This window comes from Phaethon aethereus, assembly GCF_964289735.1.
Source record: "Phaethon aethereus genome assembly, chromosome: 12".
Classification (NCBI taxonomy): Eukaryota; Metazoa; Chordata; class Aves; order Phaethontiformes; family Phaethontidae; genus Phaethon; species Phaethon aethereus.
Window position 1 is genome coordinate 4,708,498 of NC_138588.1, and position 12,845 is coordinate 4,721,342.

The 12,845-nt window shown below is 42.3% G+C and overlaps 1 protein-coding gene across 2 annotated transcripts in view; it reads left to right on the forward strand.

The window, feature by feature from the left end:
• IGF1R (insulin like growth factor 1 receptor) overlaps positions 1-12,845 on the forward strand; it is a 189,078-nt gene that overhangs the window by 143,103 nt on the left and 33,130 nt on the right. For both annotated transcript variants that reach the window (XM_082005340.1, XM_082005341.1), the window contains exons 3-5: positions 1,711-2,023; positions 4,520-4,665; positions 6,504-6,648. In XM_082005340.1, coding sequence (XP_081861466.1) covers positions 1,711-2,023; positions 4,520-4,665; positions 6,504-6,648 — 604 coding nt within the window. The remainder of the gene's footprint in view (positions 1-1,710; positions 2,024-4,519; positions 4,666-6,503; positions 6,649-12,845) is intronic.

A 12,845-nucleotide genomic window follows, 5' to 3' on the forward strand; every position in this document is an offset into this window, starting at 1 on the left:
ACTGCGAAGGCTGTCAGGTTGCTTGGGAAGTACCTGCAGGTGGAATTAACTCCACAAAACTTTTCTTAGCCTTAATTGTATGAGGAGAACCCAGCTTTGAACCCAGATGCTTAAACTTGCCAAGTTGTCAGGGCTTAAAAAAAAAAAAGTGAATAAAATTAAGCAAGATCAATATAGAACCATTTTGATAAGAAGTGCAAAGTTCTCTGATTGCAGCATTACAAGCCCTTTTTAAGCTGGATGCTACCTTAAAGCTGGCAGAAAATGGCTTTTTGTAATCAAAACTTGACATAAGCTGTCTAGATCCTGATGCAGAGCTATGAACAGTATTTCTTTTTTTCGTTTTCTTTTTTTTTTTGAATTACTGGTTAATAGCCCTGTTGTGCTTTTGGTCCTGTGTCATGATTGTGGTGCACTGCTCAGCATTGGTAAAAACATACTGGAAAGCCTAGACCTCGTTATGGGAAGACGAGGGGTCAAGACTTCAGGGTGTTTACTCCTGCATGAAAACAACACTGTAGCTGCAAACTGAAAGACAAATTGCAATGTGGAACTTTTCTGGAACTGTTACAGTTTCATAAACATTGTCTTTCTCTACAGGCTGGGCTCTGCTGCTTCCATGTTCATTTAGGGACATAACTTCTGTGCCGGTTGTATGCTTTTTGCTCAACTCGCTCAGTTTAAATATCTTGTGGTGCTTTGCTTGGATCTCGCTGTAGTTGTACTACTGAAATTTTGTTTTATGCTGTTATTATTGGTACTGTGTTTTAGCTAAGTTAGAAAGTGGAAAACAGTTACTTAATGCAAACCAGATTTCCTATCTGCGTTTGTTTACAGAGCCTCTGGCACACAACTCGCATGGCTAAAAGGCCATACAATGCTGTAATCAAAACGTTGTTGTTACATAAATATAATGCTGCCACTTCTTTTGATCTAACAGTGGTGAGCTTGTCTGCAGACAATTCTGCTCTTTTTTTGTGTCTTCCGAGCTGAAATGCTGTCATGTAAAAATGAATGTCTCCATAAATTTGCACCCCATTTTTTTTCTCCCTTTCATATTTTGTTCTCTGAACCCAGAATTTGGGGATAAGGCAGAATTCTGTTACGCTCTTCAGGGGAAAATAGTAGCTCCATGGTGCCACAGTATTTGATGTGTACCATCTGTACTTTATTAGACCTCATTTTGCATACATAAGCATCATTGGGATGCTACACTGGGGTCAACCTAACCATGTGTGCTACAGTATAGCAGTGCTTTGTTGTACAAGTGTAATTAAGTTGTTTAAAGGAAGCTTGTTTTCTTGCCAGTAAAAGACCAATTTGAAGTACAAATAGGAAAGACAAGAAATGCTTAGAAAGACAATAAGTCAGCACTTAAAAAAAACCCAACAAACTAACCATAATACTAGGGGTATGGAGTAGGTTCCAGTACTTGCCATTATCCTTATGCTGATCTTGCTTTCAGCAGTTTTCCTTATTATTTAATTGGCTCATGTTATAAATTTGATCTGAGAAGAAGATATTTCCAGGCAACTAAAACAGAAGAACAGAATTTAATTTGTCAGTTTTACAGGAGTTCGTTCTTTTGCTGAGGTACTCTATATCCCAGGGAATGAAAGCATCGAGCTGTATGGATCAAGGTTTTTCCTTTAATGCCATTCACTTTATTTAATAGCTCTTGTTCATGCTACCTTGCTTTTTGTCTTGCAGTGTGCCCCAGCTCGTGTGGCAAGCGAGCCTGTACAGACCAAAATGAGTGTTGCCATCCTGAATGCTTGGGTAGCTGTACGGCACCTGACAACAACACTGCTTGCGTGGCCTGCCGCAATTACTACTACGAAGGAGTCTGCATGCCCACCTGCCCTCCCAACACCTACAAGTTTGAGGGCTGGCGCTGCGTGACTAAAGAGTTTTGCTCCAAAGTCCCTGCCACGGAAACAAGTGAATATGAGAGGTTTGTGATTCACAATGATGAGTGCATGGCAGAATGCCCCTCTGGATTCATACGCAACGGGAGCCAAAGGTAATGCAACTTGTGGAAAGTCCATCGGAGTTGCCATGTTTGAGTTTTCCACCCTCTATTCTGTGGCAGCTGTGACGCAAATTACATTAGATAGAAATAAGAATGTACGAAGGGGGGTTGCATGACTTCCTGGTAAAGGCTTGCTTAGATGAATTCACCATTGAAAGGTCTGATTGTGTGTGGTCTTGTGCGTTGTCACTTGCCACTGATGCTCTGAAGGACTTGAGGAAGTCACTACAATGCAGAACCAGGTCTTCCAAGTAGGCAATAACAAAATGAAAGAGAAAGTCCAGGAACACAAGGTTGGAGCTTGGCTGATGACCACTATCACACAGAACAAACTGTAGGAGTTATCTTGCTTTGTGTATTATTTGCTTTATGTGTGCTTGCATTTTAGACACATGTATTCTTTAGTGTATTTAATTTTATTTCCCTTTTTTCGCTGTTTCCAGAAGATAACCATGATGTTTTAGAAGGGGGTAATCATGTAGATGGTGACAAAAATAACACAGCAGCTGACAATATTACACAGAATAATTTCATGCAAAAATATCGCTCACCTGCTGTTACTTAATTCTGACAGTTGGAGTGATGCATGCTTATGATTTTCTTATTTTTCCAGTGGTTTAAGCAAGCAGCCTTAGTTGCCTGCTGACCCTTGGAAGTCACAGACTTTGAGTAAAGGACAGTCAGGGTGCTAAAATTTTGTAGTGCTTCAGTACTATGCTAAAAAGATGTTGTTGTAGGATGTTGAGTTTTTTGGAAAGGTGGTTGTGATGATGATACCTGTACCAGTTGTGTGTCTGCATGCATGTGTGTCATACATCCATTCAATCAAATAATAAGGCAGTCTCTGGTTGACATTTGGATGTAAGCAACTTAACACTGCCTTCGCTCGAATCCAGATACTCACCTGAGAAATGTTTCTTTTGTTATCTACTTGAGCTTGTAGTACCAGCTGTTTGAACCACTTACACTGAAGTGAATGGCCATCCTATCTTATCTCTGTGTTGTGCTCTGCTGCAAAGATTGAAAGGAACTGTAACTCAAGGCTAGTGAATGTTTTGCTCCCCAGAGATGGTGTTAAAAAAATAGTTGCAAATGGAAAGGATTTCCAGCATTCTCTGTACGTTTTGTTGAATGCCTCTTGCTTGTGTCTGCAGCTTTTAGCGGTTTGTGGCATGTTACAGTGCAGGCTGTTGAAATAGGAGCTTACTACTAAGAAAAGGAAGCTTCTTTCTTTTATTGTTTATGCATGAAAAGCTGTTATTATCAATTTACGTGTTTCTTTAAGCCTCAGAAGAAAGTGGGTTCCGTTTCTTTTAAAAAGGGTAAATGGTAAGTCCATGTGCATCAGTGTTGTCTTAAGAAGCCTTTGTCTTACAGTCTGGGTTTGTTGTTATCTTTTTCATTTCTCCCCTCTAAAGTGATAAGATGGAGTAAGTAATAATTAAATATGAAGGAAAGTGCTCGAATAAATGCAAAAATAAAAATGACCTTGAATTGGGAAAGACATTTCCCAGGAGAAGTGATCAGAAGGCATGTTTTGTGCACACATGAAGTTCAATTTTGAGATGAATATACAGACAGTATAACACGGAGCCTTTAAAAAGCTGCTGTAGCCAAAGGCCAGGCTGGCCTGAGTTCTTGTTCCTTGCGTTTGGCCGCTAAAACCCACTTATGAATGCTTGTGAGCTCAAGAAGGAGGAGAGGTGAGCCTATGCTTCAGTGTTTCCTCCCAGCTTCTGGCAATCGGATTTGTCTGAGTTCAGGGCTGTGTCTGTCTTGGTGTTTTATAGTCACTGGTGGACTTGTTCCCTTTCCATCTGTGTAATGCACTTTGAACCTGCTTAGACTTCTGGCCTGTCTCTTCCAATTCCTGTTGCAAATTACTTTTTCCTTGCATCAAGATGCATCCTTCTGTTTGTTAAAAGTTGGTGCTTTAGTACTCTTAAGCTATAAGAAGTAGTGACTAATTCCCTGCTCCCTTTCTCCATGTCATTCATGACTGTATGCTCCCACAGTTGTCTTTCCTGAGTTAAAATGGCCGGGAGCATGGAATTCCCTGGTCCTGAGCTTCAAATGTTAGTCTAAGGGCATGGAGACAGGCAACTTCATAAGAACTTGAACAGTATTTTCCTATTTCCAGTTCCTGGCTGGCCTATTTTTGCAGGTTGGGCCTGGATTAGCATGAAACTTCACAGTACTCTGAGGCTGTCGGCATAAATAAGAAGGGTGGTCTTTCTTGGTATAATTAAGTTAGAGTAAAAGCACAAATGCAAGGGCACTGGGTTTTACTTGAAGTGCCTTCGACTTTGGAAGGACCACAAAGCCTTTCAGAAGCTGGCAGACAGCAGGTATGGGTCCATTCATTCACTCTCGTGTTGCTGTGAGTGGGAGGTACAATACTCCAGCCTCTCTAGCTTGAAGGATTTGTCTTCAGATTCTGAGTTGTGTATCGTTGCTTGTTTTCAGTCTCCCTTTCTTTCCTAACAGCATGTTCTGCAGTCCTTGTGAGGGGCCTTGCCCCAAAATTTGTGAGGATGGGAAAACAAAGACCATTGACTCTGTCACATCAGCACAAATGTTGCAGGGATGCACAATTCTCAAGGGAAATCTGCTGATTAACATCCGTCGTGGAAGTAAGTGGTTGCCCTGTCTTTAAGAACCTCTGATAAAGCTGCTTTTAATATTTTTCCTTTTGTCTGTCAGCATAACGATAAGGACATTTAAAAACTCAGCAAACTGTTTGCTTACCAGTCCCATAGCAGTGCTGCTGTTTGATTTGGCCCACTGTGGCACCCATTCTCCAACATGTGGATGGAATAGCTATTCAGCTACCAAGTTAGAAGGCAGTGAAAGCTAGTATTTTTGTTAGCTTTATTGGCAGGACAGGGAACCAGGATTAGGCAGTGAGATGAACAGTAGTCCCAAAGGAATAATAAAGGCCCAAGAAGGTAGAAAAGTCAAAAATCCTTGCATGTATTTTACCTAGCGGTAAATAACTTGTCTGCAAGTAAGGCATGGCACTGTAAGATTGCATATCCTCACTTCTTAAGGCAAGGTGTGGTGTCTTGCTAAAACATGGAATCCAGAGTGCTGAGAGCTCATACAAAGCCTAGCACTGTGCCTCTGGATGGTCATCATTAGTGAGCTGGCCACCTTTGTTGCATGTCTTGAACAAGCTCTGGATGAAATTTGTCAGAGCAGTGATTCATCAGCCAGGGAAGTGTTGACAGTTGATGAGCTCTTAAAAGCACAGTAAAAATCACTGTTAGTTTTTATTGGAAATGTAGCTCCCTATGGAAGGTCCCTTTTGGTTTCATGAATAAGCTTGAAAGATTGAGAGATACTTGATTTCCTTCATCCTGCTGAATGAAAACTTCAGGGCTTAGAAACAGCAGCATTTGGATTATTTAAGTCGTGGTCCCACTGCTACAGGTACAATCTTCCCTTCTGGGAGATGTTCCAGTTACCTGGGGCAAGTGTGGGGTTTTTTATTTTTTTAAGTATTATCTTAGAGTGCTGAAGAGCCTCTGCATCCTCCCAGCTTATTTGGTATGGGAGCCAACCACTGATACTCGGTAGTAGGGCTTCCCAGCCATCTGTTAGGACTTCGGTTTCTTTATGGCAGCAAACATACCCCGTAGCAGCTTCTCGCATCCTGAGTGCTTGAAAACTTCCCCTCATAACTGCAGTGCAAGTTTGCAGGATAATGACACCGGGCAATGGGCATGGGCTAGGGATTGCTGGAGGGAAGGACAGCGAAGCTTGAGCCTTGTGAAGGATGGGGTGTTGCAGACCTAGGCAGGGACGGTACAGTTCCTAGGGAGGTGGCAGTACCGAAGAGAAGAGTTTGCTCTGCAGTTGTTTTAATAATTTATTATAGAAAATAACCTTTAGCAAGCTCTATGGAACACGCTCCATGGCATGAGGACATCCTTATGGTTTTCTCTTTGCCCTTTCATCAAGAGCTCTCAGTTTTGTAGCCAAAGCTTTTTTAGGCCACTGAAAGCAATGCTTTATGCCCCAGAGAAGACTAATAGCATACCTCCACCTCTTCATCTTCAGTCTCATTCTTTGTTTTCTAATGGAGCTTTCTGCCTGAGCTTTGCTCTGTAGCTGAAGAGCAATTCCAGTCTCATGGATGCGTACATTTACACAAGGGTCTTTTCATCCCTGCCAGAATGCTGGCTCAGCATTTGGTTCTGGCTTCAGAGTGCAGTGTCCATGGAAAAAGTAGGTATACCAGCATGGAAAAGGAAGACTGGTTTTCCACTGTTGCTCTGTGGCTTTATTTTGCCCTTCAACCATCTGCCCGCACAGGCAACTGTTACTGGGGGAGGAATACCAGTGTCTCTTGTTTTCAAAAGCAACAAATACAAACATTTTCTTTTCCTGAGCTAATACTGCATTAAGCAGATATAGCAGTTAAAGCTATGAATTCTGCAATAATAAAATTACTTTTTTCTTACCGTAGATAACATCGCCTCAGAACTGGAGAATTTTATGGGTCTGATTGAAACAGTAACAGGGTATGTGAAGATTCGTCATTCCCATGCATTAGTCTCCCTGTCTTTCTTGAAGAACCTGCGGTATATTCTGGGAGAGGAACAGGTGGATGGGTAAGTGTTCAGATACTTGTAGATGCAATTTCACTTCAATAGAAAGTGGCAGAGAATAGGTCTCCTAATAAAAATTCACGTACCATTTATAGAACTGTGTCTTCCACTAATACGCAGCATTTTTCTCCTAATGAACACCATTGCACAGTCATCACTCATTTGGATTGCTATCTAAATCAGCATATTAAATTGAGTATATTGGACGTATTTTTATGGTAACTTTGCCGCTTTTCACTTAGGTTTTTCTAGGGAGATTCTTTACATTGATAAAGTGTCTTTGTTCTTTTTGCTCTATTTGAGAAAAGAGCGTCTTCAGAAACAGTTGGATTTCCTTGCAATTCTTTACTGTTGGCTTTTAGCAGAGTTTTATGGAGAATGTCAGCTGAAAGGAAACCTGAACTTTACTAACCAGGGAATGCAACTGGAAGTGACCCAGCTAGTATGAAATAGATTGCAAGCTGCAATTGTTTGCAACTCCTTGCAATGCTAACATTAAATGAATGACGCGTGGAGCAGGAAAAGTGAAGTTGATCCCTTGAAATGTTTGCTGTGGGTTATATCACTTCTATAATTACACGAGTGATCCTTTTTGCTCTATGTAACTCCAGTTTTCCTATGTTGGTAAGAGGTAGTTGAGAAAAAAGCTTTTATCTCTGCAGAACTTGCAGTGCTGAGGTGTGGTGATGGTCCTTCAGCAAACGGCCTTGCTCTTTCTGAATCACGTAGTCATCTCAAGTTTAAACCAATGTTCTCTGGGAGAAATAAGTCTCCCTCAGTAACAAATAATTTTGGGAAATCATATAAGAAAAGGTGGTAGGAGGGTCATGGGAAAGGTTGCTTGTGTCTGATTTATCTGCCCCGACAGGATAAAGTTACTGCATGAGGGATTCTTCACAACCTCCCTCTTTCTCTCAGGCTAGTCTTTGGTCAGCCTTAAATTCTTAAAATTCCACCATCTGACAGAGCAAGTTAAAGGGCAGCTCTTCATCCCACACTTGAAAAGCACACTGTCTTTTTCAGTAGGAACACTGGCTCTGCGGAAAAGCATGTTTCTAATTGCAAATCCTAGAGGCTTGTCACTTTGCTGAGCACAAGGCTCATTCAGCCCACTTACGATGTGGTGTGCTCTCACAGATACTCCAATTATCGATTTGTCTTTTCTTCTCTCCCCTTCTCTACCTTGCTCTCTTCAAATTTGAGTTTAACTTTGTGTTTCAAGTAGTAATTATGTTTATGGTACCTTGTATGTCAGCAAGCAGAGCTGATACGAAGGGAAATGGCAGGTTGTTAAATCAGATTCCCAAATAGAGAAGTGAATAGGTGCAGCTTTGAAGAGGAAAATGGGGCTGAGTGGGAGAGGTAAAACAGATCTATATAGTTAAGAGCTACTTGTGCTAAAATTCACCCATGCTAGGAAATCACAGCAGTTACATACTTGGGGTCGGGGGCAGTCTCTTTGCTTGGAAAACGCCTAGCATAATTTAGGCATTACCACAGTCTAAATGACGTTTCCACAAATACTTAGATGGAAGTAGGCACCTGTCAAGGAAGAACTGAGCTTGAACAATTACTTCGGCAGAGTTACAAACAACAGGGAGTGGGGCCTTAACCTGGGAAGTACTGGGCTGCTGGAACGATAGCCATTTATGCCAGCGTTGCCTTGCGGGGCGAGAGGGAGCTTAACTTAAGATCCCTTATGATAGTTGTTCATTACACAACTGACCCCACCACCACCGTCCCCTTTTTCTTATTGAGCCAGACTAACAAAACAGTACTTCAGTATTTCTTTCTTCCTTATTCAGTTGCTGGTGCCTGGCTTGGTTGTCACAGAAAATGGGAAGTTTAGATGGAATTGACTTTGTTTTCAGAGTATTCATTGCTTCTTTTGAACACCACGTCTGTAGTGAACGTGCTGCCATGGCAAGAAAAGAAAATTGTTTTTGCAAACGGGGAAACTGAAATGGAGATGTGCTGGAGAGGTCTCTGTGTCTGCTGCAGGATTTTGATGCCTAGTTGAGCGTTCCCTCTGCCAGGCCCCTCTGTCCTCTGCCGAGGTGCTGCCTGTCCGTTGCTGTCATTGACTGCAGCTGCCATGTTGATGGATGGCACATGGGCAGCACTTCTCAAAGCATCTCCATGTTGGGTACCTGGAAAATGAGCAATTTGTGGTCTTCAGGAGCAAGTGAGGAGATGATGACTGAGGAATAGTTGCTGTTGTGGCACCAACCAGCTGCTGATGTTGTGTTTCAACTTCTGCAGCAAACTGGGGACAGTCTCTACAAAAGCTAACCCCCACCCCATTCTCTACATCATTTTGAAGCGGAGGCATCGGTAGCTGTCAGGCATGTCGGAAGGGGTGAACAGGATCTCTACCTGTCATATGGCTCCTCGCTGAAGACTTTACATTTTGTTTTCCTGGGATCATTATTGTCAGATTATGGTGAATTCAGACAGTCAGCACGATAGCAGCAAGGCTTGTTCTAGCCACAGCATTTCAACAAAGAAGTCACCATGCATATGAGAGTGTTTTAGGAATGAATTCCGGGCTGGTGGTGAGCATGTCTGCAGTGGCAGGCTCCCATGGGGGAATGCTCCTCAGCTTTGTTTTTGTTTAAGGGGATTCTGTAAAGACACTGTTTCTCAGCCATCCGTGTGTAAGTGAAGTTTCAAAAAGTGAGTTGGGGAGTTTGTACACTGAGGTGTGAGGCTGGGCTTTTGTGCGGGTTTAAGAAGCTCGTCAGGTTACCTTTTCGAACTGGACAAGAAAACACTGAACTTTAGTATTAGTAAAGTGCATTGCTGCCAAATTCATGGGTTAGTGTAAAAGCCCCTAGTTTCCTCCCCACGAATTTGCCCGTGGAGATGCAATCCTTGGCCAAAATCAACTGTTTCTAAGTTGATTACAATTTATGTTAGCAAGGTGTGTGTAAATATCTATTAGAGACAGATACTCTGTTAATCACCTCAGTAGTTCTGTTTGAACTGCTGGTGGGCAAACACAAGCAAAAGAATATACCAGCATTATTAAAACATTAGCAATGTTTTGGAAATTTGATAAAGTTCAGGCTTGTAAGAAATGCTGAAGAATGAACCCATTCAAAGAAACGCCATCAAATGGAGCATTTTTGTCAGTATTGTTCTCTGTATTGTTCTTTGTTGTCGTGGTGTGCGATATGTGTTTGACTTGGTTGTTGTCAGGCCCTCATCAGGGATCAGGGTCACGCTTTGATACAGGTGTAGAACATACACCATGTTAATAGATGGTTTCTAGCCAACATGTGGCATGTTTTGTGTACGTAAAGCAATAAGGGTTTTCCTTTTCTCCTGCCTCTTAGTGGTTGATGTCCCAGTTATCTGGTCTTGTCATTGTAGCACCGAGAGATGAACGTCTTCTATTCTGTAAGTCCTGCAGGGTTGCTCGTCTTGTCCCAGGGTAGTCAGTCTGCCATAAATCTCTTGCTGTCTGGTCTTCTGTAGCCAGCTCATCCCCCGCTGTCATTCACAGTCCTCTGCCAGTTCTCATTCCCTTTTTGGTCCAAGTCACTTGCCTTTATGGATTATGCATTGCTCTCTTAATAACAGTGTACTTACCAGGCAATTACCCCTTTCTGTGTCCTGTACAATATGGAGGGGGATAAAGGGTGATGGAAACCTTGTTGAGATGTTTTCATTACCCCAACCTCCTGTTGGTTTGGATCTCATGTTCTGCCTCACAGCTTTACAACGGGTGAAAGTGCACAGATGTAGCATTGCGTGCAGATACAGTGTGAAGCAGGTTTTTAATGTATGTAGTCAATAATTAAGTGGCTGTGTGTGCACTGCAGTTGGGGATACACATCATGTTGTGGGAATTCTGTCCTGTGGGTGTTCATGGCTTTATGCAGGTTGCCTTGAGGCTTTTTATGGCAAGCCTGGGACCAGATGTGCCTCCTACTTCTGTTCAGAGCTTTAGCCTGTCCTTCAGGCCATAATCTCCAGTCATACCCTTAGTTACTGTCTCCAGGCAGTGCTTTGTTTTCCTACAGTGAATCTTTTATTCTTTCCATTCTATCTTCCTTGGTGTCCTGATTTTTTTGCACAGCTGTTAGAGCCAAAGTCTGATATAATCTTTATTTATAACCTAAGCCTTACGTGCACTCTGGTTGCCCTCTGCTCCACCTTTCAAGCCATGCAGCACTGCATCTCTCCTCTGGCTGAAACTGTATATAGCCCTCCAAATGTGGTTTCTCCAGTGCTTTGGACGGTGCTAGAATAACTTCCGCTGATTTATATTTTCAGTGTATATATGAACCCTTAGGACCTGTTTGCCTTGCCTCAGGTGGCTGCTCAAACTCGTGCAGACGGCTTTGGGTGAGCCACAGTAACTCCCAACTCTGGCCCAGTCGCTGTGCAGTTGTGTAAAGCCACCAGTGTGTGCTTGATTTGCCTCGTTCACGCTCTTGAAAGTTTAGCCACGTTGCTTTAATACAAGAATTATCTCTAGTGTCTAAAGCATAATTGCCACAGTTGTGAGCAGGAGACAGGCTAGGCTCTTATTAAATATTTAAGATCGTTTCTGTAGTTGTGGCGCTATACCTCTGTTTATTCTGTTCAATTTGAGTACAGCTTTTTGGGTCTTTCCTGAAAAGCTTAGTTGCCATCACTTAATCACGTGGCTAATTATGGTGGAATGTCATCTTTTCAGCGGTGCACAGGGAGCTGCAGGGATTTTAGTAATCTGTAACAGGTGTCTGAGATAAATACAGGTTTTGGTGATGTCTGTCAAATCCCACATGCGGTTTAGCGTCCTTGTTCTCTCCTGGCAAGATGCATTTAAATAACTAACATGTATGTGCTCCCTTGTCAACTGAGCACATTCTTCGTGGCATCCCTCTGAAGTGGTACCAGATATATTGACTTCATTAGCAATCAATTCCTGGATAACTAGGGAAAACTAGTTGGAAATAGGAGAAATTGCTTCTCTTTCACATTGCTCTGACAATACACTCAGCATTTTGGTATGTTACAAGAAACCACAACTGTGGTCTGCGCAGGTTGCAACCACAATGCACGGTTTTCACTTCAGGTTGGGTGAGGGAGAAATTAATGATAAATTTCAAATGAAGTAGTTGAAGGAAAACCATAAAGTAGTACGTCAGCTCCTTATGAGCCTCATGGTTTGTCTGCCATGTTACCCTGCAGAAGCTCTGACTGTAGTGAAAAGGACTTGTAGAAAGCCTAGTTTAACTACGTTGACGTGGGCTTGCTAATGCAAATGGCTTGCAGAGGTTGCAAGGCTTCATTGTGTTACTAGTGTATTTTGTATTGATATAGTTAAGGTTGGTGGGACTTCCCACAGAAGTATAATAAATGCTGCCATGGTGGGTTGGTTTGGTTTAGATCCATCAGCTACGCAGACCTTGAACTCATTTCCCAATTGTGCATTCCTGTCCCTTGTATCCCAAAATGTGTCTTTGTGGGTATTGTCTTGCTGCTGATGTAGAGCCTATGATCTTGCTTCTGCTGCATGTGTTGTTGTTTTTTTTATTTCCCCCAATTCAGCACAATCAAGTGGTACGGGAAATTTCTTTTTAATATATAATAGGATTTACACACACAACTGTGCATTTAATGTCTCTGGAAATAAAGGATGTTCGTGTTGTTCCACTGCTGTGCTTAGGGAATGGGCTCAGCACATGCCTCTGCCTGTGCTGTTAGTTCTCTGCTTTGAAGTGTGGATCCTGTGCTGTGCAGTCAGTGCAACTGTTTACTGTCAGGTTTTGATGTATAGGCGCAACTGTACTTGGCACAGTGTAGGAAATCTTTATTGGGCCAAGAGGTAAACTAAGACAGAGAAGCAAGGAAACCTCACTATGCAAACTCTTACAGTTGCTTTTGTAAACATAAGCAAGACAGCTGTGTTCACGATTGTATTTTATTGTCAGAACTGCACCATGCTTTTCCTCCCATAAGGTATGTAGCGTTATTGCTTCCCCGTTGCCACAAAATGGAAAATCCAGTGTAGAGACCTGCTGTTCAGAGGACATGAATTTATATTCCTCATAAGAGCTTCTATGCAATTACTAAAACACATGTTGCAGTGGGCTTTACATGGTGTGGTGTCAGCCTTGGAGTCCTGTGTTAGTCATTTCCCTGCCCTCTGACCAAAGCGTGAGCGTTCAGGGAAAACTTGCTCTGTGGGAGAGAAGACAGTCATT